This window comes from Oncorhynchus gorbuscha, linkage group LG10 (genome assembly GCF_021184085.1).
Source record: "Oncorhynchus gorbuscha isolate QuinsamMale2020 ecotype Even-year linkage group LG10, OgorEven_v1.0, whole genome shotgun sequence".
NCBI classification, from domain to species: Eukaryota; Metazoa; Chordata; class Actinopteri; order Salmoniformes; family Salmonidae; genus Oncorhynchus; species Oncorhynchus gorbuscha.
The window spans coordinates 22,652,655-22,677,053 of record NC_060182.1 but is presented as its reverse complement, the minus strand read 5'-3'; the positions used below and the strand labels follow the sequence as shown (position 1 = coordinate 22,677,053).

At 44.9% G+C, this 24,399-nt stretch overlaps 1 protein-coding gene across 1 annotated transcript in view; it reads left to right on the top strand.

The window, feature by feature from the left end:
* Nucleotides 1-24,399, top strand: part of LOC124045696 (cadherin-4-like) — a 548,219-nt gene that overhangs the window by 204,226 nt on the left and 319,594 nt on the right. Inside the window, exon 3 of the mRNA XM_046365231.1 lies at nucleotides 16,690-16,713. Coding sequence (XP_046221187.1) covers nucleotides 16,690-16,713 — 24 coding nt within the window. The remainder of the gene's footprint in view (nucleotides 1-16,689; nucleotides 16,714-24,399) is intronic.

Here is a 24,399-nt window from a genome sequence, read left to right as displayed (position 1 = left end):
AAGTCCCATCTGGACTCTAGTACATAAGGCCCAAACATATTATGTACCGGGACGCTCAATCACGGACAAGTTGTTCTTAATCAGGGACATGTTGGACTTGTCGAGAGGTTCTAATGTGAACTTTGGACTGGTCTCTTTAGATCAAGAGTGGACCATGTCTTTTGATAGAGTGGACCATGAGTTTCTGTTTAATGTGATGTTTGAGTTTGGGAAGAGTGTTTTGACCTGTGTGAAGCTGTTGTATGCTGGGGCGTCATGTATGGTCAAGGAGGGAGGGGGGTTCAGTAGGCCAGTCTGGGTGTGATGGGGCATTAGAGGGCATCCTTGTCTATCTGGGCAGTTATACACACTAGCCATTAAGCCTTTTTTGGGCCTGCTACACAGGAGACTACAGGGAGTGTGCGGGACAGGCATGGGTGTGGTGACAGGCATAGCACTGTCAGCATATGCAGATGATGTTTCTGTGATGGTCAGGATATGCAGGCATTAGAGACCAGTCTGAAGGTGTACGACGTAGCTTCCTCAGCTAAGGTAAACTGGAGCAAGATCAAAGCTCTGTTATGTGGGGCATGGAGGGGATAGGGCCCCCCCTCTTCTTCTAGGGGGTTTGCAGTGGGGTTGTGAAGGGCTTAAAGTGTTGGGGGTGTACCTGGGCTCAGAGAGGTGGGTCAGGAAGAACTGGGAGGGACTGTCACAGGCAGTGGTGTCAAGACTGGCCAGGTGGAGGTGGCTCCTGTCACAAGTGTCATATAGAGGGAGGGTGCTGATAATCAACAACCTTGTGGCATCTTCCCTGTGGCATAAACTGGCTGTCCTCAACCCCTCCGCCGGTCTGCTCGCAGACCTGCAACGCAAGCTGGTGGACTTCTTCAGGCTGAAGGCAGCAGTGTTGCACATGATCGTCCACGAAGGAGGACAGGGCCTGGTGAAACTGGAGAGCAGGATGGCTGCTTTCAGACTAAAGGCGGTACAGAGACTGCTGTACCATACTGATGTTGGCTGGAGGGAGCCAGCATGTGCGCTGCTGAGGAGAGCTGGCGGATTAGGGTTGGACCGGCAGCTGTTCCTCATGAAGCTGGAGAGGCTGAGTACAGCAGGTCTCTCATATTTTTACTCTGCAGTGCTGAGGGCCTGGCAGCTGCTAAGGCCCATACGAGAAGGGGGTGTGGAGCCTGGGCTGTGGGTGTGGGAGGAACCAATCTTCCACAACCCAGCCATCCCTTTGAGATCGGTTCAGTCGGCCACCCTGCAGAGGCAACTGATAGAGGTAAAGCCCTCTACAACCTCTGCGTTAAGGTAAGGAACATTAGGAGCCTAACAGGATTGAAGGCACATCAGTGGCAGGGGACATGTGGGGCGTAGAGTATGGTGGGTTTTAGATGGAGGGGGCTTTACAAACCCCCAGTACCAAAGAGGTCAGGCGACCTCCAGTGGAGGGTTCTTCATGGAGCCCTGGCCACTATAACAGCTGGTTGGTACAGGTTCGGGCAGTGGTGTCCTTCCTGTATTATGAAAGAAACTGTGATTCATGTGTTTTCTGTGTGCACCAGGTTAATGCCTTTAATGTCTCTGTTGGAATGTCTGTGTGAGAGGTTGGGGGTGGTTTTTACTGTTGGGATGTTTATAATGGAATACAGGTATCCGATTAAGGAGAAGGCCAATTGTGTTTTGTTGAGTTTTCTGTTTGCTCAGGCGAAGTTAGCTGTTTGGCTAACAAGGAGGAACAGGGTCAAAGGTGGGGGGTTAACAGACTCTTTACTATTATTTAATGGGATGGTCTCTGCGCGCCTTAGGGTAGAATTTGAGTTCTGTAGAATGATAAAAAGTGTGGAGATGTTTCAGGAGATATGGTGTGTTGGGGGGCTGTCTGTATAGCTGGGGAAGATGTATTGGATATATGGTTGTGGAAGTGGTGAGGTTTTTTGGTTATTGTGATGTGTGGTGTTTTGTAACGTGTGGTAGAGCGAAAGGTGAGTATGGTACATGTATGCAGTATAGGATATATTTTGTTGTTTTATTTTTTTTGGGGGGGGGGGGTTTAATGGAATGAGAATGTTTCATTAAAGAAAGACAAAAAGTCTCTCTCTCTCCATCAGCCTACCGTGTCCAACATGTAATGTGGCATCCCGCAGCTCTAAATCTTCACCTCCGAGAACCAGACAACTTGAATTGTGTTGAAGCTATTGGATTTGGTATATTTGTATTACTATTGACTGTGGCCATTGACACATTGCTATCGATATTTACAGCCTGGGCTGTGGGTGAGAATGGAGAGATGTTCAGTGGACGCACTGCAATTAGTTTGGAATTGGTTTTTATTTCAGTGCACCGGGCGCAGGCTGAATCTCAGGCCCCACACCTAAACGCCACTATTGTCACTGCAGTAAAGTGTATTCAGCTGACGGGGAGTGAGTTAGTGTGTGTGTGTGTGTGTGAGAGAGAGAGAGAGAGAGAGAGAGAGAGAGAGAGAGAGAGAGAGAGAGAGAGAGAGAGAGAGAGAGAGAGAGAGAGAGAGAGAGAGAGAGAGAGAGAGAGAGAGAGAGAGAGAGAGAGAGAGAGAGAGAGAGAGAGAGAGAGAGAGAGAGAGAGAGAGAGAGAGAGAGAGAGAGAGAGAGAGAGAGAGAGAGAGAGTGCATTTGAGGTACTGTAGTTTCTATATTGTGTACTGTAGTTGCCATATTGTAGCTTAGCTTCCTGGCTTGCCAAATTTAGTCTTTGCTTTCTCAAGAGGGTTCAATGCCACCTGTGAGAACAGAACAGTTACCTAGTGTGTAAAGCACCTCATTTAGCGTTGCAGCACTTTGTGTTTTCATTCCTCCTCCAAAGTAATAATTAATCCAGCTGAACCTGTGGCGCTTGCAAAATGTTTTCCATTTTCATTAATAGACAAGTCATTAGTACATAATGAGAGAGATTGCTGCTCTCTCCTCTCTACCCTGCGCTGTGCCGTACGTAAAGAGTGGAGCACAGAATACACAGCTGCATAACTTATTGCTAATTACTACGCTACTATGCATTCTACTCTCCTGTTCTCTTCCTTTCTTAGAAAGAGGGAAGGCAGAGGCTTTTAAAGCATTTAGCTTTTTGAATAATAGATCATTGTAGGTTTTAGGGGGAGAGAGAAAAAAACTAATGTGATACAAAAAAGACATCTGTTACTAACAGCCACTTGCTTCATTTTGTATGTGATGCTTTGAGGCAAACTGGATTGTTCCTTTAGCGTTTCCAAGGGAGACAGTTGGTTATACTTGTATTTTATACATGAGCACTGATGTGTTGCTGCTTTGTTAGACAATAGAGTTGCTATATAAAAAAGTATATAAAAAACAAACAAATCATTAAACAATAAAAGGATGATAATTGCAGCACCCCTGCCTCTGCTAACGACAGTACAGCCTGACAGCCATGAACACCGCACTCTCAAACGCCCCAGATTACCTCCATTCTCTGTGTGTGCTTTCAAAGAGCAAACATACTGCAAATAGCATCCACTACTCTTCACACACTCCAATCCACCAAAGACTGGGGGGAAATAATGAATGTGGAAGCTGCTGAAGCAGTCTCTACCCGAGGACCATCGACTCTGTGAACTCTCATCAGCGCTGTAATTTAGAGCTTCCTGTAAAAGGTGACATCTTCCTGTTTGCGTGGGCTGCCTGCAGCCTGCTCTCTGTCAGTGGAGAATAACAGCAGTGCTGACCTTTCTCAGCAGACAAGGGGGGAAAGAGCAACATGCATTGGGTGGGATCATGACCCAACATCAACACCCTCTCCCTCTTGTCTTAACAAGCACACTAGCTACCGCGCCTAACTCATCCAGAGACACAGAGAGAAGACACACGCTACCTTTGTGAAAATAACTACATGAAATGGAGAATAAAAAGAGAGAGTGGGAAAACAAGTGGTCAAATGTCCTGTTATTGTCATAAGAAGCAATGACATGGAGTAGAAATCTGCCTCAGCAAGCATGTAGCTGAACTAATGAATAAACATGTAAAAATAGAAGCAAAAGGTAAAGAGGACCTGTCTTGATACCAACAGTAATTGCCATGAGGCTGGGGGACATACAGTCTGTCTGTTGAAACAATCCTCCCACCATAGTGCATTGACACACCCAGCCAGTGGTCTTTCACCTCAGAGACTAGCTACAACTCACAAGGCACATTTTTGGCCTTCATTAGCAAAGATGTGATTAGCATGGATGTGACATCCCAAGATCTCAATCCAGAAGGCTCAGGAATGAACTAGAACCCCTGAGTGAGGCGGTGGGATCTTCCCCCAGCGGAAACCTGGCTAAACAGGCTTATCATATGGCTTTGTAGGGTCTTATAGGACTAGCCATGGTCATGAGAAGCAACGACACCATCACTCAACCCTATCGGATTCATTCACTTTCAGGTCAGAGGTCAAGTGTGACCGGGGTCATGTGGCTTACTGTGTGTTCATAACTGGCAGTAATGTTGTATCAACATGGCCAAGTTCACTCAGGTAGAACGAGGGTGATTTAGCAACTCAAACCGCAGTGTAGGAATTGATCCTAATTACATTAAGCTTCAATATATCAATGATGCTTAATTATCTGAGGACAGCTGCGTTTCCTTATGCCCACAGTCCTGTACATGCCCCTGACACACACACACACAAAAACACGCTTTGTCTTCCCCGATATGGTTTTCATTTGTCTGGATGAAGTGGTGATTAGCTGTGAAGATTCCTCAGTTCATGATGAGTATAAAATCAAAACCAATTTCTGTCTTTAATTAAAGTTATTCCCAGGGCAACCTCTTATAAGTCCGTAACTTAAAGAGGTCAATAGGAGTCAGCTTTCCAATGCACTCTAATTCAATTACACTGTATCAGGATGTATAGGGAGACTCGCACCAACAGCAGATGGTCATTGATCAGATATTAGAGGCTGGGCAGTCAGGTCTTATGGCCACGGGCACTCTGCCCTGCCTGGGGGGAGAATGACCCCCTCACACACACATGCATGCACAAATGCACACCAATGCAAAGGCATGCACACACACAGTAACGAAATGCTATAAACATGCCACCATTAAAAAGCAGCACTTTTCAATAGTCAGGGCTGCAAAGGAGAAACTTGCCCTTGTTTCAGTGTGGTAGCAACTAGCAGCACTATATTATAATCAAAACACATGGAACTGGTTGCACCAGCTGCATCTCACGTTTCCCCACTATCAACAGCATGGGGCTGGGCTGCTTCAGATAGAACCAGCTGCATCTCACGTTTCCCCACTATCAACAGCATGGGGCTGGGCTGCTTCAGATAGAACCAGCTGCATCTCATGTTTCCCCACTATCAACAGCAAGGGGCTGGGCTGCTTCAGATAGAACCAGCTGCATCTCACGTTTCCCCACTATCAACAGCACGGGGCTGGGCTGCTTCAGATAGAACCAGCTGCATCTCACGTTTCCCCACTATCAACAGCACGGGGCTGGGCTGCTTCAGATAGAACCAGCTGCATCTCACGTTTCCCCACTATCAACAGCACTGGGCTGGGCTGCTTCAGATAGAACCAGCTGCATCTCACGGTTCCCCACTATCAACAGCACGGGGCTGGGCTGCTTCAGATAGAACCAGCTGCATTTCACGTTTGCCCACTATCAACAGCATGGGGCTGGGCTGCTTCAGATAGAACCAGCTGCATTGACCACACGCTGTCCTCTGGACACACACACATGCATCAACAAACACATGCACGCACACACACACACACACACACACACACACACACACACACACACACACACACACACACACACACACACACACACACACACACACACACACACACACACACACACACACACACACACACACACACACACACACACACACACACACACACACACACACACACACGCAGAGACAAACACCAACACACTTCCAGCTGCACGGTAGCTGCTGCTGCCCAGCTGTGTGCTCCTGCTGTGTGTATCGTGTGAAGCCCCAGGAAGCCCCAGCTGCCCTCTCATTAAGTGCTTCTGGGAGTCAAAGACAGGAGAGGGGAATGGAGGGAGCAGAAAGGAGGGGAGTGGGCACAAGGGTAGAAAGAGAAGAGGGGAGCTAGAGAGAAGGGAGCAAGGGGACATGAGAAGGAAAAGAGGGAAGAGGAGAAATCAGAGAGAAGAAAGATAAATAACAGAGAGGGGATGACAGGGAGAAAAGAGATGCAGGGAAGACGAGAGAGGGCGAAGAGTAGGAGGGAGAGAAAGAGATTCACACCCTCAGCGGTGAAAGGATATTTTGAGGGTTCTGTCCCCTTTGGTGATGTATGCCCATAAAATGATGTCTGCAGGGCGTTCTCACTCTCATAACAAGGAGAGATAGAACTTCTCACTTCTGGACAGTCTGACTCTTTTACACTCCTCCAGCAACCCTTGAAAACACAACAACCCAGCGCTCCAATGCGGCTGACTGGTGTTGGACCTGGGAGGGATTAGTTCTCAGGTGTGTCCACAGTCTTATTTTTCTCTCACTGCTTCAATTTGATACATTCCAGCTACATCTCCATATTGCATTCCAGAGAGAGAGAGAGAGTGCTTCTCTTGAAAGGGGTTTGAAACATTATTATTCAGACCTCATGGTTTTGCTCTATGAGTTTTGGAACGACTCAGAGAAGAGATATTTTGGAGGCCACTTTTACTACACTTGAATCTAATCTCACATTCTTGAACAATAACCATTTCAACAATAGCCTTGAGTAACCTACTGCAGGCAGTAAGGCAAGCCAATATAGGCCATGACTGAGTTGCAATCCTAGTTGACAATGAATATTACTCAATTATGTTATTTATTTTAATTATTTTGTAGTTGTTCATAAGTAATATGCTCATTAAAATGTATACATTTCTAGATGCATATAAATCCCTAGATGTGAATGGCTGATCAGTGTTGTAAATGTCAACACAAGTGTTCCTGTCAATGCCTGATTAGCTTTTTAGGTCAAGCACAATGTTAGACCATCATCCTGTGTCGTATATCTTGCCATTATAGTACCCAAAAGACAAGAAGCACAACATTGAACCTTCATAAACGTTCATACTATTTCTGTGTCTCTCCTCTCTGAGAAAAAAGGAGAACGAAAGACAAACAGGGAAAGGGGAAAAAAGATATTGAGAATTACAACTTAGTCCTTTGTTTCACCACTGCCTTTGGTGTCCCCATGCATGCAATCCATATCAGGCCTGGCATTACCTGAGCTTGCATAAACCTGCTGCAGAGTAGGATAGACTGGGATCACTGTATTGACGAATAGCCTTATTTGCATAATACCCAACCACAGGAGGCTAGTAGTGGGCGTCAAAATGCCACACACATATTCACTGGAATTTAGCCTCCAAATCAATTTAAGCCACCGGCGACACAGGCAAGAAACCAGCCAATCGATGGTCTGAGGGGAAAAAGAGCTTTACCTTTCAAACAGCCTAATATCAATCTGTATACAGGAGGCCGTCGAAAGGCTTTATTATGCAACGTATTGACGTGTGTTAAGAAGGAAAAAGTGTTAGTCATCTATCATTGTCAGCTGCTGCTGGTAAAGCAAACTATCATTACAGCACTATTTCTTTCGTCAGGAAGCTTCGGAAGTCGGAAGTTCACATACACCTTAGCCAAATACATTTAAACTCAGTTTTTCACAATTCCTGACATTTAATCCTAGTAAAATTTCCCTGTCTTAGGTCAGTTAGGATCACCACATTATTTTAAGAATGTGAAATGTCAAAATAATAGTGGAGCGAATTATTTATTTCAGCTTTTATTTCCTTCATCACATTCCCAGTGGGTCAGAAGTTTACATACACTCAATTAGTATTTGGTAGCATTGCCTTTAAATTGTATGACTTGGGTCAAATGTTTCGGGTAACCTTCCACAAGCTTCCCACAATAAGTTGGGTGAATTTTGGCCGATTCCTCCTGACAGAGCTGATGTATCTGAGTCAGGTTTGTAGACCTCCTCGCTCACATACATACACTTTTTCAGTTCTACCCACAAATTTTCTATGGGATTGAGGTCAGGGCTTTGTGATGGCCACTCCAATACCTAGACTTTGTTGTCCTTAAGCCATTTTGCCACAACTTTGGAAGTATGCTTGGGGTCATTGTCCATTTGGAAGACCAATTTGCGACCAAGCATTAACTTCCTGACTGATGTCTTGAGATGTTGCTTCAATATATCCACGTAATTTTCCAACCTCATTATGCCATCTATTTTGTGAAGTGCACCAGTCCAGTTCTGTCCTGTTCTGGGATTGATTTGCACCTTTCGCATTAAAGTATGTTCATCTTTAGGAGACAGAACGCGTCTCCTTCCTGAGCGGTATGACGGATGCGTGGTCCCATAGTGTTTATACTTGCGTACTATTGTTTGTACAGATGAACATGGTACATGGGCATGGTACCTTCAGGAGTTTGGAAATTGCTCCAAAGGATAAACCAGACTTGTGGAGGTCTACAATTTGTTTTCTGACGTCTTGGCTGATTTCTCTTGATTTTCCCATGATGTCAAGCAAAGAGGCACTGTGTTTGAAGGTAGGCCTTGAAATACATCCACAGGTACACCTCCAATTGACTATGTCAATTAGCCTATCAGAAGCTTCTAACGTCATGACATCATTTTCTGGAATTTTCCAATGCTTTTTAAAGGCACAGTCAATTTAGTGTATGTAAATTCTGACCCACTGCAATTGTGATACAGTGAATTATAAGTGAAATTATGTCACGTTCTGACCTTTATTTCCTTTGTTTTGTCGTTATTTAGTATGGTCAGGGCGTGAGTTGGTTATTCACGTTACGTTTATTGTTTTTGTATTTTAGTGTTCAGTTTGTCTTTAAAATTAAATATCATGAACACTTACCACCCCGCATCTTGGTCCAATCAATACTACACCTCCTCTTGGGACGAAGAGGAGGAAAACCATTTCAAATAATCTGTCTGTAAACAATTGTTGGAAAAAGTACTTGTGTCATGCACAAAGTAGATGTCCTAACCGACTTGCCAAAACTATAGTTTGTTAACAAGAAATTGGTGGAGTGGTGAAAAACAAGTTTTAATGACTTTAACCTGTGTGTCTGTAAACTTCCGACTTCAACTGTATATTTATATATATAAATATATATACGCTACCGTTCAAAAGTTTGGGGTCACTTACACATTTCTTTGTTTTCCATGAAAATATACATTAGTTGCAAAATGAATAGGAAAAATAGTCAAGATGTTGACAAGGTTATAAATAATGATTTTTATTGAAATAATAATTGTGTCCTTCAAACTTTGCTTTCATCAAATAATCGTCCATTTGCGGCAATCACAGCCTTGTAGACCTTCAGCATTCTAGTTGTCATTTTGTTGAGGTAATCTGAAATGATTTCACCCCATGCTTCCTGAAGCACCTCCCACAAGTTGGATTGGCTTGATGGGCACTTCTCACTTACCGTATAGTCAAGCTGCTCCCACAACAGCTCAATAGGGTTGAGATCCGGTGACTGTGCTGGCCACTCCATTGTAGACAGAATACCAGCTAACTGCTTCTTCCCTAAATAGTTATTGCATAGTTTGGAGCTGTGCTATTGGTCATTGTCCTGCTGTAGGAGGAAATTGGCTCTAATTAAGTGTAGTCCACAGGGTATAGCATATTGTTGCAAAATGGAGTGATAGCCTTCCTTCTTCAAGATCCCTTTTACCCTGTTCAAATTTCCCACATTACCACCACCAAAGCACCACCACACCATCACATTGCCTCCACCATAGTTGACAGATTGTGTCAAGCACACGTCCAGCATCCTTTCATTTTTTTCTGTCTGAGAATGTTCTTCTTTGTGATGCGAACACCTCAAACTTAGATTTGTCTGTCCATAACACATTTTTGCAATCTTCCTCTGTCCAGTGTCTGTGTTCTTTTGCCCATCTTAATCTTCTATTTTTATTGGCCAGTCTGATATGGATTTTTTTTGCAACTATGCCTAGAAAGCCAGCATCCCGGAGTCACGTCTTCACTGTTGACTCCTCTTTCTATTCTGGTTAGAGCCAGTTTGCACTGTTCTGTGAAGAGAGTAGTACACAGCGTTGTTCGAGATTTTCAGTTTCTTGGCAATTTCTCGCATGGAATAACCTTAATTTCTCAGAACAAGAATAAACTGACGAGTTTCAGAAGAAAGTATTTTGTTTCTGGCCATTTTGATCCTGTAATCAAACCCACAAATGCTGATGCTCCAGATACTCAACTAGTCTAAAGAAGGCCAGTTAAAATGCTTCTTAAATCAGCACAACAGTTTTTAGCTGTGCTAACATAATTGCAAAAGGGTTTTCTAATGATCAATTAGCCTTTTTAAAATGATAAACTTGGATTAGCTAACACAACATGCCATTGGAACACAGGAGTGATGGTTGCTGATAATGGGCCTCTGTACACCTATGTAGATATTCCATTTAAAACATCAGCCATTTCCAGCTACAATAGCCATTTAAAACATTAACAATGTCTCCACTGTATTTTTTTAATCAATTTGCTGTTATTTTAATGGACAAAAAAATTGTTTTTTTTTCAAAAACAAGGACATTTCTAAGTGACAACAAACTTTTGAATTGCACTCGAGGCCATAAGCAAACAGGAAAACGCTAATGTTAAATGTGCAACCAGAGGAAGTAAAAACTCTAGACCACCTTTACTTCACACACAGAAATGAGTACAAAGCTCACCCTCCATTTGGCAAATCTGACCATAATTCTATCCTCCTAATTTCTGCTTACAAGCAAACACTAAAACAGGTTAGCACCAGTGACTTGGTCAGATGACGCAGATGCTAAGCTACAGGACTGTTTTGCTAGCACAGACTGGAATTTGTTCAGGGATTCTTCTGATGGCATTGAGGAGTACACCACATCAGTCACTGGCTTCAACAATAAGTGCTTCAATGATGCGGTCCCCACAGTGACCATATGTACATACCCCAACCAGAAGCCATGGATTACAGGTAACATCTGCAGTGAGCTAAAGGGTAGAGCTGCCGCTTTCAAGGAGGCGGACTCTAACCCGGACGCTTATAAGAAATCCCCTCAGACGAACAATGAAACAGGCAGGGTGTCAATACTAGACTAAGATTGAATCGCACTACATCGCTCCGACGCTTGTCGGATGTGTCAGGGCTTGTTAGCTATAACAGACTACAAAGGAAAACACAGCCGTGAGCTGCCAAGTGACATGAGCCTACCAGAAAAGCTAAATTACTTCTATGCTCGCTTCGAGGCAAGCAACACTGAAGCATGCATGACAGCATCCGCTGTTCCGGACGACTGTGTGACTACTATCTCCATAGCCGATGTGAGTAAGACCTTTTAACAGTTCAACATTCACAAGGCCGCAGGGCCAGACGGATTACCAGGACATGTACTTCGAGCATGCGCTGACCAACTGGCAGTGTCTTCACTGACATTTTCAACCTCTTCCTGTCCGAGTCTGTAATACCAACATGTTTCAAGCAGACCACCAGACCACCACATCTGTATCCATGAAGTGCTTAAAAAGGCTGGTCATGGCTCACATCAACACCACTATCCCAGAAACCCTAACCCACTCCAATTTGCATACCGCCCCAACAGATCCACAGATCCATGACGCAATCTCTATTGCACTCCACACTGCACTTTCCCACTGGGACAAATGGAACACCTACCTGAGAATGCTATTCATTGACTACAGCTCAGGGTTCAACACCATAGTGCCCTCAAAGCTCATCAATAAGCTAAGGACCCTGGGACTAAACATTTACTTCTGCAACTGGATACTGGGCTTCCTGATGGGCTACTCCCAGGTGGTAAGGGTTTGTAACAACACATCTGCCACTCTGATCCTCAACACGGGGTCCCTCAGGGGTGCATGTTCAGTCCCCTCCTGTACTCGCTGTTCACCGACGACTGCATGCCCAGGCACAACTCCAACACCATCATTAAGTTTGCCGATGCACAACAGCGGTATGCCTCATCATCAACAAGACAGACTATGGGTGGTGGTCAGAGACCTGGTCGTGTGGTGCCAGGATAACAACCTCTCCCTCAACGTTAACAAGACAAAGGAGATGATTGTGGACTAGAGGAAAAGGAGGACTGTGCAGATCCCCATTCTCATTAACAGGGCTGTAGTGGAGCAGGAGGAGAGCTTTAAGTTCACATCACTGTCATGGTTTTCATATGGTGAAGGAGAGTCGGACCAAACTGCAGCCTGTATATTGCGATCCATGTTTAATCACACAACGTAAACACGAATAAACACAAACACTACAAAAACAATAAACAAAACGAAAACCGAAAACAGCCTAGACTTGTGTCAACTAACACAGCACAAGGACATCAAGACACTCAGGACAATCACCCACAATACAACCAAAGAATATGGCTGCCTAAATACGGTTCCCAATCAGAGACAACGATAAACACCTGCCTCTGATTGAGAACCACTTCAGACAGCCATAGACTAACCTAGAACACCCCACTAAGCTACAATCCCACTATCTACACACCACATACAAAAACCCATGTCACACCCTGCCCTGACCAAATACATGAAGAAAAACACAAAATACTACGACCAGGGCGTGACAGAACCTCCCCCCCCCTAAGGTGCGGACTCCCGAACGCACCTCAAATCAATAGGGAGGGACCGGGTGGGCGTCTGTCCATGGTGGCGGCTCCGGCGCGGGACGTGGACCCCACTTCACAATTGTCTTAGACCGCCTTATTGTCCGCCTCCATGGCTTTCTCACCATGGCCACCCTTATCAATGACCCCACTGGACAGAGGGGCAGCTCTGGACAGAGGGGCAGAAGTTCTGGACAGAGGGGCAGAAGCTTGGGACAGAGGGACAGAAGCTCGGGACAGAGGGGCTCTGGCGCCTCTGGGCTGAGGGGCTCTGGCGCCTCTGGGCTGAGGGGCAGCAGCGCCGGACAGGCGGGAGACTCCGGCAGCAGCGCCGGACAGGCGGGAGACTCCGGCAGCAGCGCCGGACAGGCGGGAGACTCCGGCAGCAGCGCAGGACAGGCGGGAGACTCCGGCAGCAGCGCCGGACAGACGGGACCACCTGCAGGGAGGAGACAGAGAGACAGCCTGGTGCGTGGGGCTGCCACAGGAACCACCAGGCTGGGGAGACCTTCAGGAGGCTTGGTGTTAGGAGGAGCCTGAAGGACCGGGCTGTGGGGGAGCACCGGAGCACTGGAGCTCTGGTGCGCAACATTGGCACCACTTCCCCAGGCTGGACAACTACTCTAGCCCGGACCCTCCAGAGCGCAGGCACAGGTTGAACCGGGCTGTGGGTAAGCACGGGAGATCTAGTGCTTACTACACGCACCTCTCCCTTAGGCTCCACTCCCACATTTACTCGGCACGAGCGGAGCTCAGGCAGAGGACGCACTGCACCCTCCCAGCGCCCCGGAGACACAGCACGCAGAGCCGGCGCAGGATAACCTGGACGGAAACTGCGGACCGGCGACCAGACCCGCTGAGCAGGCACCACACGCCCTGGCTCAATGCCCACACTCGCATGGCACTTTCGGGGGGCTGCCCTATAGCGCACCGGGCTATGGGCACACACTGGCGACACCGTGCGCTTAACCGCATAACACGGTGCCTGACCAGTAATGCGCTGCCTATAATAAGCACGAGGCGTGAGCTCAGGTCTGCTACCTGGCTTAGTACCACACCTCGTCTGCCCCCCCCAAAAAAATTGGGGGCTGCCTCTCGTACCTGTCGCACTGCCGTGCTGCCTCCTCATATTGCCAGCTCCTCTCTCCGGCTGCCTCTGCTCTCCTAGCTGCCTCCACCTGTTCCCATGGAAGGCGATCCTTTCCCGCCAGGATCTCCTCCCAGGTGTAGCAACCCTTGCCGTCCAATACATCCTCCCATGTCCATTCCTCCTGTGATGCTGGCCGCTGTTGTTGCTGCTGCTGCTGCTGTCGTCGCTGCTGTTTACCACGCCGCTTGGTCCGAGTTGGGTGGGTGATTCTGTCACGGTTTTCATATGGTGAAGGAGAGTCGGACCAAACTGCAGCGTGTATATTGCGATCCATGTTTAATCACACAACGTAAACACGAATAAACACAAACACTACAAAAACAATAAACTAAACGAAAAACGAAAACAGCCTATACTTGTGTCAACTTACACAGCACAAGGACATCAAGACACTCAGGACAATCACCCACAATACAACCAAAGAATATGGCTGTCCAAATATGGTTCCCAAACAGAGACAACGATAAACACCTGCCTCTGATTGAGAACAACTTCAGACAGCCATAGACTAACCTAGAACACCCCACTAAGCTACAATCCCACTATCTACACACCACATACAAAAACCCATGTCACACCCTGGCCTGACCAAATACATGAAGAAAAACACAAAATACTACGACCAGGGCGTGACAATCACCAACAGAATACCATGGTTCAAACACACCAAGACAGTCGTGAAGAGGGCACGACAAAGCCTATTCTCCCCCAGGAAACTGAAAAGATGGGTCCTCGTATCATCAAAAGGTTCTACAACTACACCATCGAGAGCATCCTGACTGGTTGCATGCCTGGTATGGTAACTGCTCGGCCTCTGACCGCAAGGCACTACAGAGGGTAGTGCGTACAGCCCAGTACATCACTGGGGCCAAGATTCCTGCCATCCAGGACCTCTATACTAGGCCTTGTCAGAGGAAGGCCCTAAAATATTGTCAAAGACTCCTGCCACCCTAGTACTGGAGCACCAAGTTTAGGTCCGAAAGGCTTCTAGACAGCTTCTACCCCCAAGCCATAATTCTCCTGAACAGCTAGTCAAATGGCTACCCAAACTATTTGCATTGTGTGTGTGTGTGTGTGTCCCACCCCTCTTTTCCACTGCTGCTACTCCCTGGTTATTATCTATGATTTATTATCTATGAGCAGTCACTTTAAACTTACATTTCCATATTACCTCAATTACCTCAACTAACCTGTGCCCCTGCAAATTGACTCTGTATCGGTACCCCCCTGTTTATAGCGCCTCTACTGTTATTTTACTGCTGCTCTTTAACTATTTGTTATTTTTATTTAACACTTATTTTTCTTAAAACTGCGTTGTTGGTTAAGGGCTTGTAAGCATTTCACTGTAAGGTCTACAACTGTTGTATTCAGCGCATGTGACAAATAAAATTTGATTTGATCTATTTTTCTCTCCTTCTCCCATATCTCTCTCTGTGGGAATGGTAGATAAGGCCTGGGAAGGTTGTTAGGAGGGAGACAGACAGGCATGCAGACAGCCCCCTGATAAAGTGTGCTTGCCAGAACCTCTCTATCTGGCATGCTCTCCCCCTCTCTTTTAGTTGTAATTGAAGGTGGTTGAATTTGCTCTGTTCTGCGTCAACAGAGTCTCATGTTCAATTGTTGAGATTGGCAAAATTAGTTTGAAAGGTTAGGACTCTTTCCCATGTTTTCCCATATCCCTTTCATTGAGGGATTGGCTAGATATAACAAGCTTCAGATAGAAGTCTTACTGTTTCATTCTAGGTGTGTAGACCTTTTATCAACTGCACTCAGGGCTACACGGTTTCTCCAATGGCATGATAGGATGTGGTATGGCACCAGAACATGCCAACACCAACTGTACCAGTTTGCAGAGGATTTTCTCTCCAGCGAGGGCCATCCCACTGCTGTGAAGCTACAGTAACAGACAGTCAGACCCATGTAATAACCAGCTGGGAAATATTGGCCCAAATCCTCCTGAACACCTCACCAAACAAAAAGCAGCAAGCCGTTAACTTCCACCCAATCCCACGCCGCGCTGCTTTGATCTACACCGCCGCCACAATGGAGGCCATTTTTATTATTTTTCTGGCAATTAGGCAAAGCAGTAGATTATCTCCCTTTCAGCCCAACCTCTCTCCCTAATCCACCCGTATTCAATTATAACAGGCCTCCCCTGTCTGTGGTCGTTTGGGCTACTAACTTATTTATTTTCACATTCCTCGTGACTTTTCAAGTCTATTAAATAAAAATGAAACTTTGGGAGCTTCCAAACAGTGTTGTGGTAAATATTTTATGAGAACAATAAGGTAAATGTCCCTCCTGTTGTCGTGACACTTAATACAAGAGTGCCTCTACAACCCTCCCACTAAAAGATGTTCATGATTTCATCCACAAAAGAATGTGGATTGTGTTCTCACAAAGCCAAGATGTTATTGCTTTACTTATTCAAAATCTCCACTCACAGTAACTTGTATGATGGATTGCAGTTGACTGGGAATTTCATGCATTCTTTGCTCTTCACTCTCTAGGCCTCCATTTCTTTGTCTTGGTGGGATAGATCAGAAAGAATCTCCTTCTGTCAGTCTCTTCTTCTCTCTTTCTCCATCTCTCTTCCCCTCTCCATCTTAATCCCTCCCTCCCTCTCAGGATGGTTGAAAGGCAGCTACTGTGTGTGTGTGTTGAAGTAGAGTGGTTGTGCTGTTGGAGGGATGAGATGAAAGACCCCCTGACTGTGTTCTAACAGCCCCCTTCTGTTTACCCTCCTGGGCCACGGCGTTGTTCCCCTCCACGCGAATCACTGACTGATGCTGTCATCTCCGCCATTTGATGGTTCTCAGAGACAACAGCCTGTCAACCGCTAACACACTCCTCTCTTTTCTCTCTCCCTTTCATCTGCAGATTCCACCGTGTCATCTCCGAAAGGTAAAGCAACACACAATCAGTCACCTGTGTCCCTCTGCTGTTTGAGACGTGGTGTGTGTGCGCATGTGTGTGCGCGTGTGTGCAGCAGCAGCTGTGTGTTTGTTCTCAACTACTGTTTATCAACACTTATACCTAAGGTGTTGGGGATGTGAAGTCAAGGTTACTGTTGTGTCGCTGATACCATTGTTGCCATACACCCACCCATACATTATAGCCAATTGCATTGCTCCATACATTACATTAGTAATATTTAATCCACACTATTTGCATCACTGATGACTCAGACTCTCTGTGACCCTCATCACTTATGGCAGTGTTCCCCATCTCCAGTCCTCCAGTACCCCCAACAGTACATATTTTTGTTGTAAACCTAGACAAGCACACTTCATTCAATTCATCGAGGGCTTGATGATTAGTTGACAAGTTGAATCAGGTGTGCTTCTCTAGGGTTACAACACAAATGTGTGCTGTTGAGGGTACTGGAGGACTGGAGTTGGGAAACACTGGGTCATAGCATATACTGTGGGTAAAGCCTTGTGTATGTTAATGTATGGGTGGATGGCAGAGAGAGTGATTGTGTTTCTCAGTATACCTGGGAGGTGGGGTAGGATTGGTTGGGGGGGAGGGGCTGTCTGTCGGGCTGTTTTGATGGGGGGGGATAATGATCAGAGTAGAAGCTGACATTGTGAATAGCTCCGGGGGGCTCGTTCTGAGTGGCAGCACGGTGCAGGTTTACGCATCAGGACGTTTCATCCCTTTACTCTGTGTAATGAAGATGACGGCAGAGGGCATGTCGTAGCCCGCATCCTGTGTTATTGCACCGGTGGAGAGGACAATATACAATCAGTCGTGCTACTTTACAGTTGATAAACTTGACTTTGTTCAAACTTTGTTTTTGTACACTTTGTTTGTTTTTAATGAATGTATTGTTGTTTTTACTGCAATAGTGTGAAGGGAGGTAGCATCTTTTTTTTCTCGAGAGGGAATATTTTCTTGTTAACTCTTGTTAACTTGGCCTGGGGGTAGGTTTATGAAGTCATAAATACCTCTCCCCCCTTTTTCCTCTCTCTACCCTACTGATGTTACATTTGAAAACCCTTTGGTTAACATAGAGATTCTGGGAACATCAGAAGGTGGGGGAAAATTAACTATATTCTGGTAATCCGACCAATTGAACATATGCAGTGGTACTTAATGAATATGATGTCAGTTCATAAGACATTCTCATCAATGATAGGATGACATAAACTCTACAGTACCTCCTAGCCGTTGAGTTAGCAACAGCAGCTGCAAACAAGGGTTAGGAAGGAACAGACAGAGTATCCTTTCTATCACACAATGACGTTACTTCAACGTATCTAATTTACCAGCAGAGACATTCTTCAAAGGACTCGGTTGGGCAACACGTCCTTCCATCTACCACCAACCTACCGAAGCGCAGCTCAGAGTAAATATTTATTGCATTTTGCTTTTCCAAATGGGCGGTAATTTGGAATGGATAAGATACTGTATTTACGATAGCACAGCTTCTCCTTTTGTTCCTCAGTCTTCCCGCTCTTTCACTCAAACCCAGACCCTTTTCTTTTATGGAACAAGTGTCACGGCGTTCTTCGTTTGTCGAAAGAGAGTCGGACCGAAATGCAGCGTGGTGGTTACTCATGTCTTTAATGAAACAATCGCGATACATGAAATAACTCATACAAATACAAAACAACAAAACGGAACGTGAAACCTAATTACAGCCTATCTGGTGAAACTACACAGAGACAGGTACAATCACCCACGAAATACAAAGTGAAACCCAGGCTACCTAAATACGGTTCCCCATCAGAGACAACAAGAATCACCTGACTCTGATTGAGAACCGCCTCAGGCAGCCAAGCCTATACTAGACACACCCCTAATCAACCACAATCCCAATGCATAAAAAAAAAACAATAAGACAATACAATAACCCCATGTCACACCCTGGCCTGAACAAATAATTAAAGAAAACACAAAATACTAAGACCAAGGCGTGACAACAAGCTGTCATATCTGTTCTGCCCGCTAGGGCCATTTTCCTTTATGATATAATTTGTAATCAAGTTATGATTAATTATGTGTATGTGTAATTCTGTGTGATTTAGTTTGGTATTTAGTAAATAAATAATTGAACCCAATTTTGTATTGCTGATTCAACTTGTTAGCCAGGGTTCGTGAAGAATTTACAACTTTCAGATGAGACTGAATTAACCTCTAGCGACGAGCAATCCCGTATCCGGGAGCGTAATCATAGCCTCAAGCGCATTACCATAACACAATGTTTCCTATTCATGAAAATCGCAAATGAAATGAAATAAATATATTCAAACACAAGCTTAGCCTTTTGTTAACAACGCTGTCATCTCAGATTTTCAAAATATGCGTTACAGCCAACGCTAGACAAGCATTTGTGTAAGTTTAGCATTGGCATAATGCTATGCTAGGCTCTGCTGGCAGCAGGCAATATTTTCATGAAAATAAGAAAAGCAACCAAATGAAATCACTTACCTTTGAAGAACTTCAAGTTCTTTCACTCAGAAGACTCCCAGTTAGATAGCAAATGTTCCTTTTTTCCAAAAATAATATTTTTGTAGGCGAAAAACGTCACGTTTGTTCATCCTGCTTGGCTGAGAAATCGACAGAAAAATACGTAAACTATAATGCGTTAGCATAACGCAACTTTTTCTATTCATGAAAATCGAAAATGAAATGAAATAAATATATTGAAACACAAGCTTAGCCTTTTGTTAATAACACTGTCATCTCAGATTTTCAAAATATATTTTTCAACCAAAGCTACACAAGCATTTGTGTAAGAGTATTGATAGCCTAGCATAGCATTAAGCATAGCATTCAGCAGGCAACATTTTCACAAAAACAAGAAAAGCATTCAAATAAAATCATTTACCTTTGAAGAACTTTGGATGATTTCAATGACGAGACTCTCAGTTAGATAGCAAATGTTCATTTTTTCCAAAAATATTATTTGTGTTGGCGAAATAGCTCTGTTTTGTTCATCACGTTTGGCTAAGAAAAAGACCGGAAAATGCAGTCACTATAACGCCAAACTTTTTTCCAAATTAGCTCCATAATATCGACAGAAACATGGCAAACGTTGTTTAGAATCAATCCTCAAGGTATTTTTCACATATCTATTCGATAATATATCATTTGTGACAGTTGGTTTCTCATCAGAAGCAAACTGAAAAATACTGCAGCTGGAGATTACGCAATAATTGCAATGGAGGACACCAAGCGACCACCTGGTAGATGTAGTCTCTTATGGTAAATCTTCCAATGATATGCCTACAATTACGTCACAATGCTGTCGACACCTTGGGGAAGCGACAGAAAGCCTAAGCTCATTCGTGGCCCATTCACAGACATATAAGGAGTCATTGGCATGAGGCGGTTTAAAAAAATGCGGCACTTCCTGATTGGATTTTTATCTGGGTTTCGCCTGTAACATCAGTTCTGTGGCACTCACAGACAATATCTTTGCAGTTTTGGAAACGTCAGAGTGGTTTCTTTCCAAAGCTGTCAATTATGTGCATAGTCGAGCATCTTTTCGTGACAAAATATCTTGTTTAAAACAGGAACATTTTTCATCCAAAAATTTAAATAGCGCCCCCTATATCCAAGAAGTTAAGGTGACGATTAATATTGACTACTATTTATGTAAAATATTACTAGGTCTTTACGAGTTTATTCGGAATATAACAGCTCTATAAATATTATTTTGTGGTGCCCCGACTCTCTAGTTAATTACATTTACATGATTCGCTCAATCAGGTAATATTAATTATGGAAAAAATATTTTATAGAATAGCATGTCATATCACTTAATCCGACATAGCCAAAGACACAACAACATATTGTGACACACACTGACTCTTAAGTATACTCACACATACCGTACACTGCATCTACTGTACATAGCCATACCGGCAATGTGCTTGATACCCTCACAAAATGCACGTGTTTGATACACACACGGTAACACACACACACACGCACACATGCACACACTGGTTTTCTTAGTATGTGTGTGCTTTATGCATGTGAGTCTATGCATGTGTGTGTCTGCATTTGTGTGCGTGCTTGAGAGTCTGCACATGTATGTGTTGTCAGGCGGCTCTATAAAGCTAAGTGGCATGTGGAGCGGATGCACTGTGTAGTCTGATGAATGTTGAGTAGGAACAGAGGCTGGTGTGGTGTAGATCATCTCGCTACAGACACCCCCCCCTCCCGTATGTTGCTGAAGGAGAGACACATAAATAAGGCCATCCACTGCACACTAATCTAGGCATTTTACAGCTATGCTAACCCATTCACACAGGCATATACACACCTTATTTTAACACACTCCCCTTGTCCCTCAAACGTTTACCCAGCACACTTAAATACCCACACATAGCTGTAGAGAGGGATGGGTAACTATTCATTCACACACAGTGAGTTATGGAGGGATTTATAGATATGACAACACCATCGGTACTGAGGAGCCTTTGGGCCTTGAGCTGAAGATAAGACATAGGGTCTCATCTCTCTCTCTCTCCTATCATCTTCTCTCCCTGTCTCTCGCTCCTGTGTTTGTATGTGTGTGTTATACCCCTGCAAGGGGGAAATATAGAAATAAATCACACAGAGATTTAACTTCGGCTTCAAGTCACTTGTAATGAGTCAGGTGGGAAGCGCCCTTATAGGAATTCCTAGGTATAACAAGTCAGATCAAACAGACATCACTAGAGCACACAGATGGTATTATTCACATTAAGATAACTGAATAGTGTATTGGTACACATCATATTGCTGTATTATTATATTGTTATTATTAAGGCACATTTCATTATATCGTGTGTGTGTGTGTGTGTGTGTGTGTGTGTGTGTGTGTGTGTGTGTGTGTGTGTGTGTGTGTGTGTGTGTGTGTGTGTGTGTGTGTGTGTGTGTGTGTGTGTGTGTGTGTGTGTGTGTGTGTGTGTGTGTGTGTGTGTGTGTGTGTGTGTGTGTGTGTGTGTGTGTGTGTGTGTGTGTGTGTGTGAGCATGTGTTTTGGCAGTTTCAACCACTCATCAATCCTGCCCCCTCCTGAGTGGCAAAGTTACAGTTTTGACTTACATCTTCTTGAAAATCTATGGTAAGACTTGAAAATTGCTGTCTAGCCATGAGCCACAACATTTTAACAGGGCTTGAAGAATTTTGAAAAGAATAATGGGAAAATCAAATCAAACTTTATTTGCCACTTGTACCCAATACAACAAGTGTAGACTTTACCATGAAATGCTTAGTTACAAGCCCTTAACCAACAGTGCAGTTCAAGAAGAAGAAAATATTAACCAAGTACGCTAAAATAAAAAGTAACACAAAATGAATAACAATATCTGTACATGTAGGTGGGGGCGAGGTGACTATGCATAGGTAACAAAAAAACAGAGAGTAGGGGGTTCAATGTAAATTGTCCGGTGGCGATGTTTATGAATTGTTCAGCAGTCGAATGGCTTCGGGGTAGACGCTGTTGTGGAGCCTTTTGGTTGGCAATTGGCGGCACCGCTTGCCGAGCGGTAGCAGAGGAAACAGTCTATAACTTGGGTGACTGGACTCTCTAACAACTTTATGGGCTTTCCTTTGATACCGCCTATTATATAAGATGGCAGGAGGCTTGGCCCCAGTGATGTCCTGGGCCGTTTGCACTACCCTCTGTAGCGCCTTACGGTCAGATGCCGAGCAGTTGCCATACCAGCGGGTGATACAACCGGTCAGGATGCTCTCGATGGGATGGTGCAGCTGTAGAACCTTATGAGGATCTGGAGGCCCATGCCAAATCTTTTCAGTCTCCTGAGGGGGACAAGGTTTTGTCATGCCCTCTTCACGACTGTCTTGGAATGTTTGGACCATGATAGTTCGTTGGCGATGTGGACACAAAGGAACTTGAAACTCTCGACCCGCCATCGACCCCCCCGTCGATGTTAATGGGGGCCTGTTCTCCGTGCCTTTTCCTGTAGTCCACGATCAGCTCCTTTGACTTGCTCACATTAAGGGAGAGGTTGTTGTCCTGGCACCACACTGCCAGTTCTCTGACCTCCTCCCTATAGGCCGTCTCATCGTTGTTGGTGATCAGGCATACCACTGTTGTGTCGTCAGCAAACTTAATGAGTGTGTTGGTGTCGTGTTTGGCCACGCAGTCGTGAGTGAACAGGGAATAAAGGAGGGGACTAGGTACACACCCATGAGGGCCCCAGTGTTAAGGATCACCGTGGCCGACGTGTTGTTGCCTACTCTTACCACCTGGGGGTGTACTTCCCGCCAGGAAGTCGAGGATCCAGTTGCAGAGGGAGGTGTTTAGTCCCAGAGTCCTTAGGCTAGTGATGAGCTTTGTGGGCACTATGGTGTTGAACGCTGAGCTGTCGTCGATGAACAGCATTCTCACATAAGTGTTCCTTTTGTCCAGGTGAGAAAGAGCGGTGTGGAATGCGATTGCGTCATCTGTGGATCTGTTGGGGCTGTATACGAATTGGAGTGGGTCAAGGGTGTCCAGGAGGATGCTGTTGACGTGAGCCATGACCAGCCTTTCAAAGCACTTCATGGCTACCGATGTGAGTGCCACGGGGCAGTAATCATTTAGGGAGGTTACCTTCACTTCCTTGGGCACAGGGACTATGGTAGTCTGCTTGAAACATGTATGGATTACAGACTCGGTCAGGGTGATATTGAAAATGTAAGCGAAGACACTTGACAGTTGGTCCGCGCATGCTTTGAATACACGTCCTGGTAATCCGTTTTGCCAGACGGCTTTGTGAATGTTGACCTGATTAAAGGTTTTGTTCACATTGGCTACCGAGAGCGTTATCACACAGTCATTCAGAACAGCTGGTGCCCTCATGCATGCTTCAGTGAAAAATACAAAATTGCACAATTGGTTGGGAGAATGTAAAACGTCAGCCATGTTCTTCGGCACCATCTTTTCATATTGCACAGTCCAGATGTGCAAAGCTCTTATAGACTTAGCCAAGTAGACACAGCTATAATCAATGCCAACATCTATTGACTCAGGGAGCTGAATACTTATGCAACGACTATATTTGAGTTATTACATTTATTGAGTATTTTGTATTACTGAGTATTTTGTGTAGATTGTTTTTTATCCCACTTTGTAAAAAAAAATGGGAAGAAATCCAATGTGTCTTAATACTTTTGCAAGGCAGTGTAGCATAAACAGAAGAAGCCTTGTTGTCTCACAAGAACAGAAGTCTGTTGTCCCCAGCAGTGTGTGCTATTTCAGGATTTGAATGACCTCTACATTTCGTTCACTAGGACCATGTTGGACAGGCCCCTCATTATAGTCCAAGCTTCAACCTCAGCTCACCTCGACACACTCAGCATCTCAACAGCCTTTCTCTGACATTTCTCTCTATATCTTATATCTCATTTTCTATCGTACTCTCTATCTCTGTCTCCCCACACCATCTCTATTTATTGCTTGCTCTCTTTCTCTCTTTCACTCTGTCTTCCTCTCTCACCACTCTCTCTATTTCTCTGTGTCTGTCTGTCTGTCTGTCTGTCTGTCTGTCTGTCTGTCTGTCTGTCTGTCTGTCTGTCTGTCTGTCTGTCTGTCTGTCTGTCTGTCTGTCTGTCTGTCTGTCTGTCTGTCTGTCTGTCTGTCTGT